The 25,225-nt window shown below is 35.9% G+C and overlaps 1 protein-coding gene across 2 annotated transcripts; it reads left to right on the top strand.

The window, feature by feature from the left end:
* Positions 1-568: 568 nt before the first annotated feature.
* On the top strand, positions 569-25,018 carry pde6a (phosphodiesterase 6A, cGMP-specific, rod, alpha). Of its 2 annotated transcripts, none has more exons than XM_028009407.1 (24): positions 569-832; positions 2,180-2,516; positions 3,167-3,308; positions 5,255-5,407; positions 5,657-5,746; positions 5,974-6,114; positions 7,256-7,330; positions 8,788-8,852; positions 9,317-9,383; positions 10,584-10,631; positions 11,502-11,651; positions 13,202-13,345; positions 14,007-14,072; positions 15,156-15,302; positions 15,879-15,986; positions 16,503-16,612; positions 17,378-17,465; positions 17,771-17,871; positions 19,427-19,534; positions 19,614-19,677; positions 21,304-21,378; positions 23,874-23,957; positions 24,064-24,232; positions 24,382-25,018. In XM_028009407.1, the coding sequence occupies exons 2-24, from the start codon at positions 2,188-2,190 to the stop codon at positions 24,417-24,419; spliced, it is 2,562 nt and encodes an 853-aa protein (XP_027865208.1). In that variant the 5' UTR covers positions 569-832; positions 2,180-2,187; the 3' UTR covers positions 24,420-25,018. The 2 variants fall into 2 exon arrangements, with proteins under 2 accessions (XP_027865208.1, XP_027865207.1); XM_028009406.1 differs by having other exon boundaries at positions 24,379-25,018.
* The last annotated feature ends 207 nt before the right edge of the window (positions 25,019-25,225 follow it).

Here is a 25,225-nt window from a genome sequence, read left to right as displayed (position 1 = left end):
GCTGTGCTATATTAGCTTTGTTGTTAATATAGCACCGATTTTCATACATTTATAAGAAGTTTCTGAACTGAAACTATCGGTTGTATTTTTCATATGCGTTTCAAAAAACGTAAAGAGTTTCTCTATTAAAAGAAAAAAAAAAAGTATTATATTTGGGAACAGACACTAAAAAAGCACAGTCGATCGAAAGTCAAGTATCAGAAACTTGACGAGTTTTAGTTACATGACATCCGACACCCTTTTTAAGATTAGGATATCATGGCACTCTACATTGCATAGAAAACAAAAACAGAAATCCCCAAAATTCAGAACCTTCGGCCCTCTCTCTGTCGCTCTTTATTCTGTCTCTCTTTTTGTATTAGTATTATCTCTTTCTGTTTTTATTTTATTTATTTATTTATTTTGAGTTTGCATTAAAAAATACTAGAACAATGCTTTCAGTCAGAATTACAACTGGGGAGGTTGGTGGTCATACATCATTGCTGCCATGCATATAAAACATAGTAACTTGTTCTATATTTCAAAAAAAAAATTAATTTGTAATTTTTCCGTATTTAAACAAGACACTTTACAGTATTTATCAAATTCAAGTCTCTTTAATAAGGTCCAATACCCATATCTGTTTGGAGAAAGACAGCCGAATCCCCTATATTGTTATTAAACTTTGGTCGGTTTTGTAATCCGCATATTTATAATTGGATGCAGGATTATGTCCACACATGACCATTTAAAGCCATCCTTGTAATCCCTTTTCTCTTCTCAGACACCTGTGTTGGTAAGGAGTACAGAGGGATTAAACACTTTGCTGGGGGACAATACAAGGACTTAACAGGTACAAATGTTTCCTTTAATTTGGTATTGTCATTACACTCATGAGGTGTACTTGTGATTAACAATGCTGTTATTGAGATCATAACTTTAATTTTTAATTTTAAGTAACATTAATAGTAAGATATAACAGCACCAAAGTGAGTAGATGCTGGTACAAAGCTAATTAATTGCTTTCTTTTAAATTAGTGAGATTTATCCATTTACTCCAGTAGAGATATTAAAAAGGCTACTTTTATTGTATTTACTGCATGCTACATTACAACGCTGACTCTGAATGGTCCAAAAAAAAAACCCCTCTAAAATTAGATGGTTATTTCCAACTTGTCTATTTTTTGTATTTTCAGGTAATATTGTCCAACCTTAACAACAAATTACCCAGTAAAGAAAATTACATATTTTATAAAGAACAAAAACCTTAAAATAGAAAATAGCTGAATCAAAGACAACTGACATGCAAAACTAACATTTTTCTGATCATTCTTCTTTTTGTAAATATGTACATGCTACTCTTACTAGGACTTCTGCTGTTAATATGTTAATTTGAACAACCCTTTTTTGCCAACAGTATTTAATCTCCTCCTGTAATATTTTACAAGGTCAAAGCATATAGAGGGAATGGAGGACCGTTCTACTATGAGCAATCTTTCTTATTTTTCATATTTATAATGTTTATTGTGTTTCTTCTTTAACATGTTTATCCTTTGTTGTATGTCAAACCCACCTGGAGTGTTTGTCACCAAAAAGCTCCATCTTAATGGCATTCCACCCAAAAACACTATTCCAGTTAAAGTTCTTTGTATTTGGCAGATTACATTTGTTTATGTGTTTTGGTGGTATAGACAAGACTTTTTTTGTTGCCATGCTTTCTCAGCCAGTTGATAGTAAGATTATCTTCAATGGCTGTCATGGCTGCTTGGCCACAGTGAGCTTTGGAGAGTGTTTTACTTCCATTGCCATTCTTCATGTGTGGTGGGAAGATAAACTAGTTAACGGTCTGACTGCAGACATGGGCTAAATAAATTGTCTAGTGTATATTGACTGGTTTATGAAGATCAACACATTTCTCTACTCTACATCAATACCATGTCTCTCGTATTTCCTATTTTGAAGCATGATTAAGAGAAATCAACTTCTCTTCTCCTTTTATAACCCAGGAATTCATGAACTGCTAATCTCAAGGTCTGACTTTTTCAAAACAATTTAATTTGGGATTATGCTATTGCAATAAAAATTATGTAATTTTTTAGCTTCTATTGCATCTTAACCAGGGGTGCCAATATATGCAGGCACCTATGTAGTCATTAATACATGTGTTGAAACAATGTTTTTTTGTTGCTGTATTTGACAGCAGCAGCCATGGTGGATGCAGCTGCAGCAGAGCAGTTCCTGGATGCCAACCCAGCATTCGCAAAGCAGTACTATGACATGAATCTGAAGCCCCAAATAATCTCAGACCTGCTGAACAGCAACCGGCAGCCTGTGTTGGACATCAAAACCTACCATGATCTGACCATGGTGGATGAGAGTGAGATTCTTTTTGACCTGGTACGGGACATACAGGACAACTTGCAGACTGAGCATTCGATCTTCAAGCTCATGAAGCACCTCAGCTTCATGATGAGGGCTGACCGGATGAGCCTCTTCATGTACCGGCAGAGGAATGGCGTGGCTGAGCTTGCCACAAGGTCACTGAAGCTTTTATTAATTATTAATGTTTCTTTTTGAACAACACTTTTTTAGTATGTATACTCTACTCCATTTCCTAGCAGCTATGTAGATGCTAGCTGGATCTGTGAAACTTGAGAACCTGAAAACCATATTTAGCAAAAGGATAAAACTCAATTAAAAAGGTTGCTAAAGTTTCATTTCCTGATCAGTTTTATTTTAAGTTTTCCACACCAAAGTTTAAGGTTGTAGATTATTATATGTCCAGATATATTCAGTTTTTTTACTTACAGGCTTTATGTAGATCCACTCCTACATTTCACATTCCTCTAGAATTCAGCACAGCAACACACTTATGCTAGTGCTAATGTGGAGCGTTTAATCAATTGCAGTGCTTCAGGGCCCACATTTAAAGCAAGGCCTTAATTGCTTGTCCTTAATTTAGTGAGTTTCATCAATTTCTGACACTTTAAGTTTCCCTTTGCTTTTTATGAAGGCAAGACAAGTTAATTTGTACATCATCATTCATAAACAAGGTAATATTTCTTTACAGAAATGTAAGCAAGCAAAAAATACATTAGGAAATTAAATGCAACAAAAGGCATAGAGAATCATCCCTCAACTGCATCATTTATTACATATTTCCTAATGTTTTCTCTGTGGCTTTTAGATTATTCAACGTCCATAAAGATGCAATATATGATGAATGCCTGGTGCAACCTGAAAGTGAAATTGTATACCCACTAGATATGGGCATAGTGGGTCATGTGGCCACGAGCAAGAAGATGGTCAACATTCCAGACGTGACACAGGTAGGCCAATTTGACTTTGGTTCATTGGTTTTCTGATTGTCACTTTCAAATCCATACTTTGTCTAAGATAAACTATACAACTCTGGTACAGTAAGATAAAAGAAATCAGCTAATAATGCTTCAATATCTTTGGTATGATTGATTAAACAGTTTAATTATAATGTTCATGTTGAATATTACTTTCTGTTTGACCACCAGAGGGCGCCAAGATCCCACCGTTCCGCCGACTTAACTTTCATTTAACCAAAGCTAGCTCAATCTCATTACAGTGAATACTTTTGACATTTAAAATAGCCACAAAGCTTTTTTTTTCGTATATACCCATCATGCTCCCACAGATCCTCAATACATCCACCCACTATGCCCACACCTGCCCAAAGTGTTATTGTGACATTTACTAGTACGGTAATGAAGCAAAAGACAAAACTTAACTGATGCATTACAAGTACTTCTCTGTATCGTGTCCTTTCATGTGAGATTAGAGAGCTCAGCTGCAGATGTATGAAGACAACAGACCAGGGATAATTGTTGCCTTTTTGATTTTTTTTTCATCTGGCACTTCATGCTGTCAGGCCTGCCTGTTGTGCCTTTCCTTGTGAGCCATAACAGAACAAACCTCATTCTGGTTGAAACCTCAGACTGTGAAGTCACAGCCTCACATGAGCAGATAAAAGAAAACTGTAACGATCAAAGACTCCAAGGCTCAATTTTCCCAGTGGCAACAAAAGAACAGCTAATGTTTCTATTTAATTGATTGACTTTATGTTGCTAATGCATGAAGGATGGCTTTTTAGTAACAGACTGGAAGTCACTGTCTCTGCATGCTATTTCCATCCCAATCCAATCTAGCAGAGGCCTGTGCTGCATCGTAGGTGGGGATTATGCAGTGAGTGACTAAGCGCTGTCCTAAATTTCCCATCATCATTTGTCTTTCCCTCTTACAACTGAATTTAACAATCCTATCATTTACAGGATGGATTTAATTCATAATTTAAGGTGTAGTTACTCAATAACTGTCTGTGTGTTTATGCCTTTGAGGAAGTAAGACAGAGAACCTGAACATGGAGCAAGTTAATCTGTCCAGAATTAGAGCGATCCCAGATTATTCCCATAGGTCACACAAGTCCTGAGCCACTTTCCCCGACTCAGCACAATAACACCTTTGGGCTGCTCTGCTCTTGTTCTCGTCATTGTCTTTTGCTGTGGAAATAACTTGAATTTGTGACATTTTTACAGAATTTAAAAACCTTAACTTGTAAAGATTAAGTGAAGAAATGCGACTCTTGACTTTAAATTTAAAAAGATGCTGCATAGCTTCTGTCTATCTTTGATTTTCCACCAACACAGTCTCAAAATGTAATTCAATTCAGAAAATGTTTTAGTGTAAATCATCTGGGAAAAGCTAAAAAACTGCCTGACAGAAATGTGTTTTGTGGTAAACTCGAACAAGTTAAAATCTTTCCTCTACAAAGCTGATTCAAGATCATCCAAGACTTCCTTCTAATGACTTATCATTTTGCTTTCCACTACACAGCTCTGCCTACTCTACAGCAGAAAATAAAGTTTTAAATTGATTTTCAATGTAACTAAGTTGTCAAAACATATTTCCATAAAGAGCTATTCATAACACTAATTGTTTTGGCTATTTCATTCAGCTTTTAAAAAGCATTATACATTGACCAAAAGGCTCTATTTGTAATTAATACTTTAGTTGTATAGATGATAATGCACAGAGAACCTTGTTATTATCCTATTTGATGACCATATCTAGAGAGGAGGAAGAGTAGGAGGAAAACCTCCAGAGTGAATTGAGTTTGTAGCAATTATAGGTGGCAGCACAGTGTTCACCAACACTATGCTGCCACCTATAAATGCTGTTCACCATTATAGCTTAAATGACCTAAGACTGAAGGAGTAAGATATCTCTTGTGTGCTTCTGCTCATAGAGTCCACATTTCAGTAATTTTGTTGATGAACTGACTGAGTATGAGACCAAAAATATTCTCGCCATCCCCATTATGAATGGTAAAGATATGGTGGCGGTCTTGATGGCGGTCAATAAATTGGATGGACCGTGCTTCACTGCCAAGGATGAGGAGGTAAACTGTCTTAATCTTTGCACAAATAGTTAAATAAATGTTCTGAAGCAAAAAGTAGAACCGCTGTCATGTAGTAAGAAAATGTGTGTTTTTCAAGGTTTTCTTAGATTTTTTTCAAAAGCATGTTCTCCCGTCTTCATTTTTAAAATGTTAAGAGTGCAGGCATTAGTGGTTGACTGGAAGCCGGAGACATTGAAAGCAAAATAAAACTATAAAATGATCTGCTCCACCTGTTCTTATTTCTTCCAGACTCTAAACAAATATCTTAACTTTGCTAACCTGGTGCTGAGAGTTTACCACCTGAGCTACCTGCACAACTGCGAGACGAGGAGGGGTCAGGTAAGAATCTGATTCATAAAGAAGAATTTGATGCATTTGAGATTCATAAATCATGGACTAAATAATCTGACTACAAAACTAAAGGAAGTCTAGTTGCCATCTTTTCACATATACACACATATAGAGATAAACCTTTGTCATATATAGAAACTATTATTAGTCAGTATATGGAAAAAACAGCAGCTGAGCTGGTAAAAATCCATCTCCTCTTTTATTTCATTATTCAGGTACTGCTGTGGTCAGCCAGCAAGGTATTTGAGGAGCTGACAGACATAGAGAGGCAGTTCCACAAGGCCTTGTACACAGTGAGAGCTTTCCTGAACTGTGACCGCTACTCTGTTGGTCTGCTGGACATGACTAAGACTAAGGTAGGTTTTCACTAATACAAACTCAAAACATTCCAATCTGTTGTTTGTAAGTCATATGTGTCAATTACAGTAGTATAAATTCTTTGTGATCAGATATAAAAAATATATATGTTTTTGTTTAATTAAAACCTTCAAAACAAGAAAATAAGGGCCTTCATTTAGGCAGGAATGGTAGGTAAAAGACAAGTTCCCCTGGATAAATTGGACTTTCAGGGAGATTCGAGCTTTTTATCTTCAAAAAATCTCCAATCAACTATTTTATGAACTTTTTTTTCTCTCATCCTTTCTCTAATCCTCTAGAATTACTAAACCAAAAATGCAAAATTTAAGACTTGCAAAGTAGATGGGCCAAGCGAAATCCTCCCCATCACATGCATGTCAAACTGGTCCAGTCAGAACTTTTTTAGCACAATAAGTATGTAATGCTTTCAATACAGCAGTTTGTAAAAAGTTTGAGCGAAGGTTTAAATTCCGTTAATATAGCAGGGAAACCTTTTAATGTTAGTTCTCAGTTTCCCCAGTTGTAAAGACAGGTACATTAACTATATAAAAGTAGGAATGAAGAAGTCAAGTCATTCGAACTTATGTATCAAAGCATACCTATGTGAAGCAATATACAGTATCTTTGGATTAATTTGCTGGGTTATACCAACATGTTGTTGCTTTTATATAATACTAATCCTTTCTGTTCCATTCCTATATTTATTTTAACTTTCGGGAGGTGATATTTTTTCCTGTCCAATCTACAACTCTAAATCTGCTTAAACGTTTAATGAACTTCATTGTGTATTTCTGATAACCAACACATTATGTTACTTGTTTGCATTGCCTCTCACTTATTACAAGCTGCTGCCATTTTATTCCAAACACCTGCTTAATGTGAACAAACACACATCTGACTGCACAGATGGTGCAATGCTGGAACATCATTATTGAACCAGAATAAACAAGAACAGAAACATCTTTAAGTGCTTTTCTAAACACAGAATTATTTTTTTACATCCTTGTAAAGCAATGCAGTTTTTAGCAGTCTTTTGTACACAAAGATTTAAATGCATCCAAAAAATAAGAAATAACCCACAGTATCATCTGTTTTTGCTCATGTTTAAATCCCTTTTTTTCACTTTGTGTCCGCCTGCAGGAGTTCTTTGACTTGTGGCCAGTACTGATGGGAGAAGTTCCACCATACGATGGACCCAAAACTCCTGATGGCAGGGTACGTATGAAAGATAGCCACTACAAATACTTTTCCTTTACCTTTTAATCTGAATGTCACACCTTCTCTTGAGAAAACCTTTCAACATCTACAGAGCCAGTTCCATATTTTGCATCTTTATCATTTTAAGGTTTCATAAAAAAGGTGACAGACTTTCTACAGGTTTGTGAAGCATCCATGGCCTTGAAACTATTTTGATTTTGCTAACTCTCCATGGTCTCTTAACTCTACAGCATCAATCTTGGTAGAGCTCACCTTTACACTGTTGCTTAATCATTTAATTATTATTGTACATATCAACAACAGACTAGATCCTACACCTTAAAGGGTGATATATAGAATATTTGCTGTTCTTGTTTGTTTTTTGTTAAGCATCACTAAAAAAGTTTATTTTGCCAGGAACATTTGGAAAATATTGAATTTGTTCTGTATGTAACATTTGATCATGTATTTTAAACTATACTAATTTACATTAAATAAACCACTACTTCATCATTGATTTCAATATATTTTTCAGATTAAAATGAATTTAGCATCACTGAAATGATTACAATTTTAGCTACAACATCAGCTCTGTTGGCTGAGGGGAAAAAAGAGGAAATTGTGGTTCTGGCTTTTATAAAGTACAGATGGCCCTCACTTTGGATTCCAAATGGGGAGACAATAAAAATGAAAATGTTTGGGCATGCCGTGGTGGCGTAGGGGATAGCGAGACCCACGTTTGGAGGCCTTGAGTCCTTGACGCAGCTGACGTGGGTTCGACTCCCGGACCTGACGATATTTGCCGCATGTCTTCCCCCTTTCCTGTCACCCTTCTTTAATATAAGGGACGCTAGAGCCCACAAAAGACCCCCTGGAGGGGTAAAAAAAAAAATTTTTACCTTAACTGAATCTAACAAGTTAAAAAAGGCCTAAGGAGCCATTCAATGTCCTGGTCCTGTATCTCTCTGTGTAAACCTCACAAAATAGCTGCCTTTGGAGCCAGTAGTTTCTGGGAGGAGTCATTATGACAAACTGATCAGCCAATCAGATTGGGACATTTTACAATGCTTGAGAGTTTAACACAGGTGTCAAACTCCAGTCCTCAAGGGCCGGTGTCCTGCAGTTTTTAGATGTGCCACAGGTACAAAACACTAGAATGAAATGGCTTAAATACCTCCTTGTGTAGCTCAGTTCTCCCAGCCTTGCTAATGACCTAATTATTCTATTCAGCTGTGGTGCAGCAGAGGCACATCTAAAAGTTGCAGGACTGCGGCCCTTGAGGACTGGAGTTTGACACCCCTGGTTTAACACATTAAGAAATGTTAAAATTTTAAGATGGAGATAGTAGGTTGTTGTATCTGTGATACTTTGAAAGAACTTTGCAGTTCTTGTAGGTGAATGGCTTGATCTATGTGTTCACACTCACTACCTACATGTAATAAAATGTCTTGGTAAATTCTTTGTTTCTTCCTCAGGAAATTGTCTTCTACAAAGTGATTGACTATATCCTCCATGGGAAAGAAGACATTAAAGTCATTCCGTAAGTCAAGACACTGATTTAGGTTTGAGATGCAGCAAATAGTCAGCAAAGAGCAAAGAGTGAAGAGTTTGGAAAGATGAAAGACATGCAATATGGGCTGTGATCCAATACCCTATCTGACAGCATTCCCATCTGGTCTAAAATGAAATAAAATAAGGTAATTTCTATTTAGATTTGAAATGTGTAATTAACAGACATTAAATAAGGACACTTAAGGACACTTGCTGACCTGAATTTTTCAAAAACAAGATACTGAAAGTTGTTTGTTCAGGGATGAGGCCTGGGTAGACACAATTGTTTCTGAGGCTTCTGAGAAGAAGTGTGGAAACAACAGACAATATTACAGATCTTACAATAAAAAAATGACCACTGTGACTAACTAACCATAACGTTTAAAACTATTTTTTTCTCTATATCGACATTTTTATTAAATATCTTTTATTTTTCATATTTTTCATCCCCAGGAATCCTCCAGATGATCACTGGGCTCTTGTCAGTGGTTTACCTACTTATGTTGCAGAAACTGGGCTGGTGAGTGACTCAGACTCTTATTAAGGCTTTGACTTGTAAGTCTCAATTAAGGTTAATTTGAGATTTATTTCAAACATGATAAAACATATTGATAAGAAAGTCACATCCCTCTTTACCTCTATTTCAAAAAGTGAAAAACATATTTTTTTGTTGATTTTGTTTTTAATGATAAAACATTTCTTTTTAATATTTTATTGACTAACAAACGTCCATGTCTTGATCCAATTTCTGTCCAAAGGGAGATATTTGCCAGTGTCCCTACTGGCACTTTACTCTACTCTAATAGAGTACATTTGTGTCTACTGCCAAGAAAGTAAACTAGAATTAATTTCAAAAGCTAAACAATTGGTCAAAGAAGTGTCTCATAAAAAAATTAGAATTGTCTTACAAAAGAATGTTTGGCTACAAATGATCAAATCATTTCTCATTTTCATTTGATTTAACTAAGCTTTTATTTCTGCTGAACAGAAGTCTTGTTAAATTCTGTCCTCTAAAAAGATGTCTAAAGAAAACCTGAAACTGCTCCAGTGGATGCTGCTGGAGGTTTGATGAACAGGACACCATTAGGCATTATTACACAGCTGTCAGTGTAAACACTGCTGTAGAAATGAAAAGTGTGACGCGTCGTACCACTCTGATGTAGAATTGTAATTTCTGTGGCTATTGTAATTAATCAAAGAGAGCTTTTCCTAAAGTGCTGAACCTGACTTACTCGTCTGTTCTCCCCTCGCCATCTGTCTTCCTTCCATCCTATCATTTTCTTTGGTGCTTTTCATTTTTCAAGTCTTCATCATCTTCCCTCTTTGCTATCATTCCTGTTGCTATTATGTGAAAGATGAAAACTTTACGTCTCTACAAAGCCTCATATTCATAAATTGGGGATAAAACGACAAGCCAAAGTGACACTGATGGTTTTTGTTCTGACACTGGGATGTGAATAAATTAGAAGTGGAGCGATAAAACTTTGTCAGCTGCTAGAAATTATATATGAACATGTGTTTCTGTCTGAAAAGGTGAATCTGGAGGATTTATCATGGGAGAACATGCTGATGTCTTCTCTTCTCTAGCGTAGCAACCTATTTTTTTCAAATCCATATGTCTATTTTGTTTCAGCCACAGTTACAGTAGATATTAGTTTTAGATTGTAGACTTAAACTTACATTGAACCTCTCCTCTTGCTTTTTTGTTGCTTCTGTCCAGATTTGCAACATCATGAATGCTGCTGAGGATGAGTTTTTTAATTTCCAGGTAAGAAAACATTTTTCAATGTTTGTTCCTGATGTCTTGGTTTGAATCACTTAATGTTCAATTATAATCTACAGTGGACTTTAGACGCTTACGTAGCCATGTCATCCGCACAAATATTCTGTGAAGTTTGAACTTTTAAGGACTTATTTGAATACTTCTTTTATGGAGTACATTGAATGTACACCAGAAAATATCAGTGCAATTTAAAAACAAAAAATTAGAGCACTAATATAAATTTATTATGAATTTTGTAAAATATACACTGTCAAGATAATACATACAATGTTAAATATATACATATATCTCTACTAACACATGTCTGTTATCAAGTTGAGAAACTACATGTTTTTGTACAGAAATGTCTGCCTTAATTCTGGATAAATCTTTGATCACTCTTCTTGTCAGAAATGTTAGAGGCCTGGTCGGTTTCCTGTTCCGTCTTTGAAGCATAACCCACAGATTTTAAATAGAGTTGAAGCCGTACAGTGTTCTCATGTCTGAAGGTCTCTCAAGTATTTGAGATTTATATTGTTTGATTAATCAGAATTAATATTTTAATATTAATTCATTGTGTCAGTTTCTTGTATATGCTCACAATTTCAACACATATGCAAGTAAATGAAAAATGTACATAACAAACATTAAAGTCATTTCCATATTATTGTGAAAATGTCTTAGCTGTACAGTATGTTCATATTTTTTTATTTAACAAAGATTCATATGGCTGTGATAATATTACATATATTAAAAATTCAAAGCCTCCCTTTAAACAATAATGTTTCCTCTTAGGAAAGAATCCAGATGTAGCCTGTGTTGATGCATTATTTTGTGTGTCTGTGTTTGTGCATGTGGCTGTATCTTTATCTGCAGACAGAGCCGCTGGACGAGTCTGGCTGGACCATTAAGAACGTCCTGTCCATGCCAATTGTCAACAAGAAAGAAGAAATAGTGGGTGTGGCCACGTTCTATAACAGGAAAGATGGGAAACCCTTTGATGAAATGGATGAAACGCTGATGGAGGTAAAGGTTCTGCTTGTGTGTGTGGCTGCACTGAGTCACTGGTTTATAAATATACTACAGGCCATTCAGACACTCTGCATTATTTATCACTGAGCCTGAGGGCTTTCCACTGACGTTTTACTGTGTAACTCACAAACTTAAGTCATGACAGTTTGATCTTCAGCAGTCTTTTTTCATCAAATTAAGCTTTTAATTCTTAAGTCATCTTTAACTTATTGTCTGACTAAGAACATTTCATTTTATTTGTGAAGTCAAATTTAAGAAACTCTTTATTTCCATTTTTATTGAAGATCCTGAAGCTGTAGTTGCAGGGAAAAGGAGACTTTCTGCATATTCCATCAGGAAATTATGCTCCACTCCTCCATAACATTAGTTAAATTTTATTGAGGTGTGAGGATAGTTTTATTGTGATCTCTACTCTATGAGGTTAGGGCCTGCACTTTGACTAGGACGTTGGAATATCTTCATTCTTTGCTTTCTCAGCCATTTTCTTATAGATTTTCTGTTCTGTTTGGGGTAAATGTCATGTTGATAACCCATTTTGGGCACAAGCTTCAGAAGACAGAAAAATGATTTTATGGCTGACTTAACAATACTGTAAATCCCCAGTATTTGTGGAAGTTATGGACCACAACTACCCAAGAATAGCTGAAGTGCACAAATACTTAAGATCTCCTCTAAAAACACATGCAAATGCCTATTTCAATTGTTCAAATAATAAATATACCTTAGCATGGATGAATATGCACAGTGGAAAAGATTATGGCACTTGCACAGACACTAATATTTATAGTTGTCCTTATCTCCTCTCTTGAGGGTACAGCCAATAAAACTCAAAGAAAATTAATGGTCCTCTTGGCACCTTGGTGATTGGATGATTTGCAAATAGTATAGCATTGCAGCTAGGTATTTTAGTTTATCAAGCTGCATTCTGTTCTGAATATTTTAGATAATCTAATTCAATTCAAACTGGCTTCTCAAACCTAGATTGAACTGTTGTCAAATCTTGTCTGACAACAGCTCATTGTCAAATCAATAAGCCATTTTTAAGTAATGGCTTATTGATTATTTTATAATTTATTTACTCATTTTTGTAAGGTAACCTTGAATCTTAAAAAGACATGCTCAAATAAAATCTGTGATTGTTATCATTATTAGAGCAACAAACCGCAAAGCAAGTGCTCCTCTTTGGAAACAACAGAAATTTGCTTCTTCTTCCCCAGTTTTGTTCTCGCAGCCATTAAATTGTTCCAAATTCTATTACTGTACACAAGACTTAGAAAACAAAAATTCGAATATCTTTCCAAAATATTTCTAATGGGCAAGTTCTAACTTGACTGTTTATGAAACCAGTAATACAGCAATAAGCAACAAAATAGTCAAACTGACAAATAAATGAAAATTTATATTAAGCAGCGGCTTTCAGTGTTCTCTATTTGCACAAATGTTGCTAAATGTAAAATTTTCCACCCAAAATTTGGAACATTAATTCTATCATGTGTAGAAAGTGAGAAGTCTTTGCTTTTCCTCTCTGTTACACTTGTGTCCAGTCTCTGACCCAGTTCCTGGGCTGGTCTGTGCTGAACACTGACACATACGACAAGATGAACAAGCTGGAGAACAGGAAGGACATCTTCCAGGACATGGTGCTGTATCATGTCAAGTGTCGCAAGGACGAAATCCAGAACATACTGGTTAGTAAATAAATTAAAGGAAAGAGACCTGGTGTTCATTGTCAAATTGAGTAGAGGGGGTTGGGAGGGTATTAACAGAGGGCACATTTAAAATATAGCATTTTATTAAAAATGTTTTAATTCTACTAGAATTCAACAGTTTTCAATGCCTCTTGTCCCATATGAGTAACAACTATGAAACTGAAGAGTGATAAAGAAATTAGTTTTATGACATAAAAGGTTCAGATATTTTGTGGAATGATTTCTTGCTAAACACAAAATAAATGTGTTTGTAGATCGATGAGTTTTACATTTAAAAATACCACTATTGTGATTTCAATTATTTATATTATTTTATTAAGGCAATGCTATGAAATCATAAAAAAATCAGTTTCACAAGACTGTTGTGACACTAAGAATTTAAAAGCTGTAAGCTTCCCTGAAACAGAGTCGACCAAGTCAGTTTGGAAGCAGCTTTTTGATGTAGGTGATATAAAATGGAGGCAAGCATCATCTATAAGATGAAATAAGCTGTCAGATTTTCTATGAGGTGATTTGTCAGAGGGTAGAAAGAGAACAAAAGCTAAGGGAGATCACCTATTTTGACCTTAGATCAGGAGTGAGCTGATTGATGCTGTACAGTTTCATCCAAGGTGAGTGTTTATGATGTATGTTTCTGCAGGACACCAGAGCAAGATGGGGGAAAGAACCAGATGAGTGTGAGGAGGAGGACCTACAGGAGATTCTGGTAAGCACTGAGCATGTCATTAAAGGAAAAAAAACAACAACATGCAATATATAGTATGAATATATAGCAAAGATTCATACTTTCCTGTCTAACTTGTAATTTCAGTTGTAGAGTGACAAGGCTTTTACATCTTTTCTAGTGTTACATCCAGAAATTTCAATGTGTGTTGCTTATACTTTTAATTTGTGTTTTACTGTGACAGACCAACACAAAATGGCACATAATTATGGATGGAATATGACACATTATTTTAAGTTTTTACTACACAAAATCTGAAAATTTTAGGTTTTTTTACTTCATCCTCCTCTGGGTAAACACTACAGCTACATTTTTTCCTATTTTTCCTTGCAAAATGGCTCAAGCTCAATCAGATTATATTAAAAGAATATGCAATCATTAAATTGTAACTCAATTGAGCTAACGATTCTCAGTTGAATTTAGGTATTGATTTTGACTTGCCCATTCTAAGACATGAATATGCTTTAGGGTAAAAGATTACATTGTTGCTCTGGTTTTGCTGAATTTTCACCCCAGATTTAAGTTTTCTTTCAGGCCTGCCCTGTATTTAGCACCATCCATCTTCTGATCCATTCCCTGACCATCTTGAATTAAAGCGTTCCCTACAACATCTTGCTGCCACCAACATATTTCACTGTAGCATTTGTGTGTTTATCGCCTTCCTTCATGTTTCCTGTGTCCCCTATGGCTTTAGCAAACTGCAGCTTTTTCTTTTAACAGTGACTTTCCTTTTCAGTTCCTAAAAGCCAGATTCATGTAGTGCACCACTAATAACTGTCCTGTCAATGGACTTCTGCAGCTTTTAGAGTTAACATGCACCTGTTTACTGTACCCCTGATGCTCTCCTGGATAAGGAAAGTGAAGAGACTTAATACAAATGCTTATAGCTCATTTTCAGTTCTTTTTTAAATTGAAAAACACAAATTTTTATTCTTTCTCTTCAAAAATGTGTTATATGTGCTAGTCTGTCACATAACATCAAAATAAATTATGTAGAGGTTTGTAGATTAAACATTTAAAAAATCTTCAGACGTAAAATGTTCATATTTATGTTTTATTCCACAGTCTGAAGTTCTGCCAAACTCCAAGAAAGCTGAGATCTTCGAGTTTCACTTCTGTGACTTTGATCACAGTGAGTTGGATCTGGTGAAATGTGGCATTAAAATGTACTATGAGCTGAAAGTGGTGGACAAGTTTCACATTCCCAGAGAGGTCAGTGCTTTCTTTACTGGTACTGCTGCATGTCTTAATTATTTTTAGTGCTAAGATGGAGGAAATTCTTTCTTGGCACAGAATTTTTAACATCAGAAAGGCAACAGGACTCTGCAACAGACTTAAATTTTCTTTAAAAATAACAGCCTGTGTTCTGAAAGTTACAGCTGTAGAGCTAGTCATGTTCTAGCACTATTTTTTGCTAATTTTACCCAACTGGATAATTCCAAGGCTCACAGGGACAAAACTAGATTCTCTACAGAAGGGCTGAATGGAGATCATGCAGCCGTATTTTCCTAAGTGTGTTGCAAGCAAATCTTAAATTTATTTTTAAGAATTACTTGAAAATACAAAGAAGTTACCAAACAAACTTTATGATAATATCAGTATCAATGTGCTGAATTAAAAAATGAATTTAAAAAAAAATAGAAATATTTTCCCAGCTGTGCAGGCTTCATAAGAGCTATGATAATACATAAGTAATTCTAGCAACAATGCTAGCTTTATGCATCAAACATCAGTGTTATACAATTAGAATAAGAGCTTTACCTTATTTTATCTGTTTTTATCGCACAGGCTTTGGTGAGATTTATGTACTCTCTCAGTAAAGGCTACAGGAAGATCACCTATCACAACTGGAGACACGGATTCAACGTTGGACAGACCATGTTCACATTGCTGATGGTCTCACACAGCTAGTCTGACTCATTCCTCCACCTCCTTCCTATTTCCTTCGTTCCTTAAGTGCTCATCAGTTCCTCACCTCATGCTCCCCTTCCTCCTCTCAGGCTTTACACCCACTCTTTCATTTAGCCTGCCCTTCATTTTTTCCCTGATTTAAGGCTCTTTAAGGTGATAAAGATAATAATTTCTTCTCTTCCCTGCTCTTTCTCAGTCCTTACTCCTCTGTGATTTCCTGTAATGTTTTGTAAAAAAGAGTGTGAATGGGATCATTTTTATGTGCATTTAGAAAACTAAGAAAAGGGAAAACGATAAAGGTAATGGACTATGTCTTTAAATGAGAAGTCTTGTCTGAACAGAGCATTATTTATTGTCATTGTTGTTCCTACAATCTGGACCTGTAAGGAAAACTCTTATTTGTTCGTGAGACTGAATCATGTGTAGTTCTTTGTATTGCTGGCCCCGTTTTAACCCCGCATTTCTATTTCTGTCTGACTGTTTGGTTGTTTGTGCTCTCAGACAGGTGATCTGAAGCGTTACTACACAGACCTGGAGTGCATGGCAATGGTGACTGCTGGATTCTGTCATGATATCGACCACAGAGGAACCAACAACTTGTACCAGATGAAGTAAGAGCTGCAGGACTGAGGGGGAAACAGCACAGAAGCATGATGGGATTAATCTGCAACTAGTTTCATAAGCTAAAAGAGGACTGACATCAGAACATTTACACATACTGTGCGTTATTGAAAATGACTGTATGTCTTGGAGCACATAATTTTCACCTTGTGACAATGAGAGAAACTCCATTATAAATTCAAAGCTTTGCAACCAATCCTTTTTTTTTTTGTCATTAATTGAGTTGGATGCTGTTCAGTCATTATGTGACAAAAAACAAATTGTTCAAATGAAACCAGTACTGAATGAAAAAGTAAAAGGAGTGTTTTCAACTCACAATCCAGGCTTGTGCGATATAAATTGAAGTCAAAAATTGTATGGAGTATAATAAATAGTTTAGATTTTTTGTTGTTGCTCTAATGACCCACATTTTTCATGAGCAGAAGCTACATCCAATAAAACTTTATTGTTATCAGATTGTTGAGTTTCTCTGAGCCAGTTTGATTGAGTCCAACATACACCTGTCACTCCTTCTGTCCTTCATAAGGATGACCTGATCTTGATTCTTTAGGTAAAGGTAATGACACACAGAGGACATTTGTTATCTGTTATTGACTAGATACACCTCCAGCTGCTTCGCTCCACCTGCTGATGGATGAGCTAATGAGTATTGCCATTAGCTGTGAACACACCAGGCCAGGCCCTCCCTGAGCTTTAACATGCATGATTTATCACAGTGTAACCTCCCTTCATGCTATTTGTGTGTGTGTCTCCAGGTCGGGTAATCCTCTGGCCAAACTTCACGGCTCTTCCATCCTGGAGAGACACCATCTGGAGTTTGGCAAGACTTTGTTGAGAGACGAGGTATGCTGGCCCGTGATCTTGCACACCTGATAGGTCACCTGTAAAACATGCAGTTTTGAAGGTAAAAGTAAGAAATTTAACCCAAACAATTATTATGCATGATTTTTATTATGCATAATAAAAATGAATAATTTTATTTTGTGGGGTGATTGACTTAAGGCTTCTCATTTTGTTCCTGAAAAATAAACTCGTAATATGCCCAACCAGGCTTCTTATACCCCAACCACTCAACATATTCTCTTTCTCCTCGCCTGAGTGACATGTTGGTACCATCATTTGAAGAGACGTTTTCTCTTGTGTTTCAGGCATTAAACATTTATCAGAATCTGAACCGCCGCCAGCATGACATCGTCATCCACCTCATGGACATCGCAATTATTGCCACAGACCTTGCTCTCTATTTCAAGTTCGTACAAAAATATAATTTCTAAGTTGCATTTACAAGGAAAAGACCACAGCCCAATATGGGTCAATTGCAGTAATCGGAATTAACGTAGAGAGATTAGGCATATGCATGGATCAGTCATTTGAGCTTCATCATCCGGAAAGTCTCATGATTTTAGAGTAGGAATATATTTGTATTGCAGCAACTAGTACGACTCCCTTGGAACCCTCTGATAAAACCTTAGAAAAAGCTAATTGGAATTGACTGATCAAATTGATAATGATAGAATATTAAGGGAGGGCAATGAAATGGATCAATCTAATATTACAATTTAATATCACCTAAGTGAAACTGAATTAAGGTTTAGGTTTTAGGGCATATTTGTTGAGAATTAGTGTAGTATAAGCAAACAAAAACTAAACAAACTTGGATGAATGCATGTGAAAAAGTTTTTATGTCCACACAAGTAGGGATTGTCATCAGAAGAAGTCATGAAGATGTTTAGGAAAAAATATTGGGATGAAGGGGGTAGCAAAAAATGAATGGGAGGTGATCAGGATGAAAAGGCTTTGCATAAACAGATAAGGGTAACCAGTGTAAGAGGATTAACGAGGTGAAAAGGAAATATGAAGAGCATTGGTGAGAATAAATGGTTTCAAAACTGGTCATTAAAATAGATTAGAAGGACAACAGGATGAGAGGGAGTTATAAACAGGGCTGAGAAAGATAAATATATTGAAAAAGGTATCATGAAGAGGGATCAGTTGGATGAGGGGGCTGGAAAGAGGTTGTAAAGATGAATTAGGAGGATAAATGGTATGAAAAATGTGCATTAAAAAGTTATAAGGATGATGAGGGGGATGAAAGTAAGGTAAGGTCATGTAATTTTATTTATATAGCACATTTTCAGCAACAAGGCAATTCAAAGTGCTTTACATGAATTAAAATGAAATACAAAAACAATATAATAAGCCAAAAAGAAAGAGCAAAAGAAGAAAAAGAATCTAATAATGTTGATCTAAAGTATATAAAATAGATACTCCAGTTCCAAGGTAGTTTTTCTGGATTCTAAGTTTGTTCTAATCCCTGTTTTGGGTTGCTAGATAAGTATAAATAATTATCCTCTGTATTTTCGAAGTAAGTTCTAAATTTGTGAAAGTAGTGAGTACTCCCTAATTTCTAAGTAAAAATAGAAACTAAATGATAAAAGATAAAGATTAGATAAAGTGTGGTGAATGGAGAAGGCAGATATAAATATCAATGCCAAATGATTGATGTATGGTTGAAGCATGACCTGGCTCCCAGATCAGAAGCAGCACCTTAACTTCATTTTAACAGGCAATATCTGTGTTTATTTCAAAATATATTCAGTCATGTCTTTGATTATCACTTTTAAAAAAAATCACATCTCATTGTTATAAAATTCTTTAAATATTTAAGTAAATCTTCCTTAAAATAACTATGTCAAATTTGTGTATAAATTAAATGAGAACTCTTTATTCTGAGGAAGTTTCCAGGTATTCTCTCATCTCAGCTGTCAGAAATGAAATCTGTTTGTTGTTGTGCTCCTGTGCAGAAAGAGAACGATGTTCCAGAAGATCGTTGACCAGTCAAAAACCTACGAGAACTGGAACGATTGGACCAAATACATGATGCTTGAGACCACCCGCAAAGAGATTGTCATGTAAGCAGAAATGTGCTAAAATAAATGTTCCATAGGGAAACAAAGACAGTTAGGTCTCTGTACTGTGTCATGTTTGCAGGGCCATGATGATGACTGCCTGTGATCTTTCTGCCATTGCCAAACCTTGGGAAATCCAGAGCAAGGTAGATCCATGGATGATCTTCTTACAGGGAATTTTAGGATTGTAGGTATAAAGTAGCTCTGCAGTGTAGCTCACAACTATCTCTTAATGGTGATAAAACACACACTCAGGCACAAACTCTGCGAGAACCTAAGATAGAGTAGGGAGCGAATGGTATTTTGTCAGCGCTACCATTTTTCTCAGCAGCGTTCAGCGGTGATTCCTGATGGCCTCATGCATCAAAAAGCAACCTGCTGCTTTTCATTCTCCTCATCACCGCCTGCCAGTCTCAGCATCTTATTTTAGTGAAATATGTAATGTGCACATTGCCTTCAAGCCAGCAACTATTGCATATCAACATGAACAGCAAGCCTATCTGGCCACTCGACAGGCAGTGCTTGATGGTCATTTTTTACCTTTATTTGGCTGTAACAGCCTCACAAAATGTGTTCATTTTCAGTAACACCTGCTTCGTTATTATTCATTGTCAACACAGACTGAAGTTTTATGGCAAATGCGTCAATGCGTCAATCTAAAGGAAAATTAGGTGGTCTTTTAAAGCATAGAGATCGAAAAATTACAGTTAAAAATAGATGCTTACATACACTGCATAACAAGTAATATTTTTCATCACTGTTTGACATTGAATCAGACTAAACATGTCCTACTTTAACTCAGTTAGGATTTCCAAAAGTGTATCTATTTCATAAATGCTGCAACAATGACAGAGATCTCTTATAATTGCTGCTGCTAATCAGATGGTTACATACACTAGGATAACTACAGTATGTCTTTGTCAAATCTTGCTCAAAAACAAACAAAAAAATATAGGAACTGAGCTTTCTCATTATCATGTTTAAAAACTGTAGTTGCTGCATAACAACCTCTGTAATTTTGTTATTGAACAGAGACTGGATAATGATCCAGACTTTAAAAAGAAACATATAAAACTAACCCCACATCTTAATAGCTGTTAAATATCTGGACGGAAATCTCAAAAGATTTTCAGATGGTAGACAGTCTTGTTCATAACATTACTTGGAGACAAAAGCCTGAGCTGCTGTGCAAGAAATTTTGCTGCTGCCGTTGTATTGGGTGATATTTTGTGCTTTTCATCCGGTTCTGGATAAAAAACTGCAGTGTCTCTGTACAAGCCTTGGAGCAATTGTTCCTTCAGAACCGGCTTGATGACTAACTCTTTCAAAATGGGTGTGCTGTGCTGAATACAGAATTTACATATTATTCAACAGATCTTGCTCTGCAGAGTTTTTTGGTTTGCGAGGGCAGATAATATGGGCTTTCATTTCATCAAAGACACAAAGCCAGAAAGCTGCCTCGTGATCTGCAAATACCCTTCTCATTGTGAATATTGTAAAAGCTTTAAAGAATGATTTGAACAACATGGAGGAGAAAGATCTATTATATCAGCATTGTATAAATGTTGGTCCATTTACAGTTTTATATCTTTGTTGAGTACAAGAGCCCCTAAAATTCAAACATATATCAAAGGAAATTGAGATGGGTAATCTCCAGTTTCTCAAACAAGAGTATTCTTTGTGCTTTAAAAATTATATGCTTCCTTTATGCATGCATTGGAGACCAAAATATCTGCAAGATGACTGAATACACATCTCAACTCTTCCTCTAGGTGGCGCTGTCTGTGGCTGCAGAGTTCTGGGAGCAGGGAGATTTGGAGAGGACAGTCTTGGAACAGCAACCTATTGTAAGAATTCAACAAAAAATACCCCAAGCTGGATTTACAATACAATAGTTCCACATATGCTGTGATATGGGATGATTGATCTGTTACCTTTATGTCAAATTTGCTGAAATTTCTTCAGCATTTGCACTTTGACATATTAGACCTGTTGCTGTCAGGATAATTCATGCTGCTAAAGATCCTGAATCTTAATGGCTTTTCTGCTATCACAAAACTACAACCAAAGTTTTTTTTAGCCAAGCAACAGTGACTTTAGTTGGATATATCAATAATCATGTTATACATGACCTTTAAAATAATTTATGTGCAAGACTCTTAGTCTGTGAAGACTGTTTTTCTCTTCTGCTGAGAAAAACAGTTCATACAAAGCTTAAAGGTCATTCTTGTAACACCACAGTTAGAACTCCATGTCACAAACCACATACAAGGAAAACAATAAACTATGGACACACATTTACATTCCAGTCATATTTTTGAGCTTCCTGGTAAAGAAGTATTCAAAGCCTTAAAATACTGAAAAAATATTTTCATACAAAAATCTAATCCAATGTGACTACTTAATAACAAAATTTAAGAAACAAGGCGGTGAGGAGACTTTGTACTTAAGTAAAATATTTTTTTCTCGTATTTAGACCTAAAAATCTCAAACTATGAAGTATTTCAATTATTTTTTTTCTAATTAGTTTTTCCAACTGACTTATTTTTCTTCTTTTTAATACATTTTAATGAGAGGAGAAAAAATGACTGGAAGGGCCTGTGGGTATAAAGCAGGATAAGGCCTTCTTTTAGCTCCCCAGCCAAAGAAAGAGAAGGACACGATGAGTACAGAGAGTAAGCGACAGAAACACAAACCAAATGAACAGACAGATTAAATTCCCTATGGTGGCAGTGTTGAGCAGAGAGAAGCCATTATGTGAAGCACTGATTTAGAAAGATCGGTCACCGTGGCCTTGACCCAGCCGACCGTACCTTCCCTGGCTCTCCACAGCTTCCTCAGTTTTGTTCCCTCATGTCCTTGAGACGTTCCGAGCGTTCGAAGCGCCTTCCTACACGTTTTCACCTCCAAATTTAATAGCATCTATCAGGAGGGAAAACTTTTCATTTTGGTACAGTTTGCACTTTTCCAGGAGAGAAATCTGTGACTCACCACTGCCTGATGGGACTTTGCAGAGGCTGGGGCACTTAAGCTGTTTTTTTTTTTTTTTTTCCAAAAATGTGTGGGTGGTAACTTTTACTTGCAATTGTGTTCAGGTTGAGCTTGTCACAGAAGTTCAAAGTTGAATGTGCTGCTCAAGTACAAGTTTTTTTTTCTTATTTGAGGGAAGATAAGTGGTCTGCTAAATCTACATTTGAATAAACATTGTAAGTACTAAAAGGCTACATGATAAAACATAGCTTATTTTTCAGTTATTTCTTTCTATCTGGGTACAAGTTTAAGCTGTGAAGGACCAATATATTTTAACCATCCTTGCAGATTAACAAAATTACAGAAAGGACAGTGGATAGGCTGCAGAGACAGTCTATCCACAGAACCTCCATTCCTCTTGTTCTACTAGAACCACCGCTTATTTACCAACCCATCTGCTTTTCTGTTGACCTCTATCGGCTTCATTTAAGCATATTATTAAACAGTTTACATTCTAAAGAGAGTTGCCATTGACTCTGTAGAACAAAACACAGAAATAATATGTTATTGACAGTGAAAAGAATCTTCAAATAGGAAGTAATTGGTTGTGAGTGGTGGTATTAAAAGTTGATGTTACAGGCAGTTTCTGGATCACCTTTCAAATGTTGCAGTTAATGTAATTGACATCAGTCCAAGGTGCAAACCATTTCTCATCCGTTGATCTCTGGAGATGCGTTCCCCACTGTAACTCTGACCGGGCTGTTTTAGATAAACTTTCATTTGAATGGGTTGAAGTTTGAAGGATGAAATGATTCATCCATGCCCAACATTAAATCCAGACATTTAATGTAAAAGTCCTGCAGTTATAAACCTTATAAACCTCCAAACTTTTAAAGCACAAATTGTCTATCCAGTGAAATATTTAGAAACTCTTTTAACCTTGGTAACAAAATTTCTGTTTTGCCCTTTCAAAATGCAAGACCCTCGTCCTCTGTCTGCTACAGATAAAAGAGCTACAGCTTCAAAACTAAGAAAAAGCTAAATGAGTACTGTGTAGAAAAAACCCCAAAATAGATTATTGAAGCTTATCTTTAAACGCAAAATAACTCTCAAACCATGCCTCATTTAAATCCAGCAAACTAAAAAGATGAAAGGTTTTCTGGTAATTTATATAAAATATATCTCACAACCAAATAAGAGTCAGATGTGGTAATGTATAAAAAAGACATAAGATATATAATTTCATAATTATGTACTAAAGCCAGAAACTGCATGAAAAGATTCTACTTTATTTATTGAACATCACTGTAAAAGTAATGACAAGAGTTTAGTCTTTGGTTCATTGATGTGTTACCTTCTTTCTCTCCTTCAGCCGATGATGGACCGAAACAAAGCGGATGACCTTCCAAAGCTGCAGTGTGGTTTCATTGACTTTGTTTGCGCATTTGTATACAAGGTCACACATCATATCTTAGAAATTCAAACAAGTTATTCCTTTAAGTTTGATGTTCCTTATGTGGCAACTACACAGAGTGTTTTTGATCACTTCCTAACTTACCCAGGAGTTCAGCCGTTTCCACGTGGAGATCACGCCAATGCTGGACCGTCTCATGAACAACAGGAAGGAGTGGAACGCCCTCAAGGAGCAGCACGAGGCCAAACTGGCGGCCATCGAGGCAGCTAAGAAGGCCAAAGAGGAGGCAGCTCAGAGCGCTGCAGCAGCTAAGCAAGGTAGGAGAGAACCCCAAATGGGACCAAAAAGTCAGGTGTAGCATGTTTAAGATAAAGTTCAGGATGCAAACTGTTTCAGAGGTGGAATCATGAAAGTAACTTCTCATCTGTCTTTCTTTTTTTTCTTCCTTCCTTCCTTTTTCCAGCAGCAAGTGCATCCCAGTCAAAGACTTGTGTTCTAAGCTAGGAAATCTGTTGTCACCCCAGCTGTATGTTTGTAGTGTATAGCTTGAGGTCTGTCTAAACTCACTCTGAAAAACAAATGATCTTCCAGAAAAGTCATTTTAGCTTTCTAACTTACTTACATCTTAAATCAACTTTTTACTTTTTCTCTTCTGCTCTTTCTCTGCGCTGTTTTTTTTTCTTGCCAGAATTTAGCTTTTTTCTGAAAATCATACATAAAACAAAGAATATTTATCATAAAGGGAGCCTTTTCTATACTCCAGTTTTTTGATGCAGCAATACTTTGCTGGCCTCTATGAATTGATTATAGTTATGTTGTGACATTAACCAAAACAGTGCAGGCTATTAGATTTTTTTTTTTCTTTCTCTTTCAAGATGCTTTAAAAACAGTTAGGCTACCAAAGTTCAGCTTAAATGTCATTCATTTTGTATTCCTGATGCGTCTTGATACATTTGACATGTCTTCATGCTGTAAAATAAGTAATATTTTATGTTTTTGCAGATAAAAGGTAAAAGCTTGTATGAAGGGCATTTGTTGAGTTTTTCTCAGCTTTGCGTCATTAATGTTTCTGTGCTCTGTATATTAAAATCTCTTCTCTGATTCTATTGACTGGAGCATCTTTAATGATTATATGAACAATTCATCATATGAGGAAAAAATAAGCATTTAGAAGCTGAATGTTTTACAGTGATGCAAAACTTTTTTCATCACTTTGTAAAGATAGGATATAACTGTAGTTTTTCTTGCTTAGTGTGGTTGATTAACTGAACAAAATACTTTTTGTCAGAAATAATATGCTTCTTTGTCCA

This window comes from Xiphophorus couchianus, chromosome 23 (genome assembly GCF_001444195.1).
Source record: "Xiphophorus couchianus chromosome 23, X_couchianus-1.0, whole genome shotgun sequence".
In the NCBI taxonomy this organism is placed as follows: Eukaryota; Metazoa; Chordata; class Actinopteri; order Cyprinodontiformes; family Poeciliidae; genus Xiphophorus; species Xiphophorus couchianus.
This window is presented reverse-complemented; position numbering and strand designations above follow the sequence as displayed.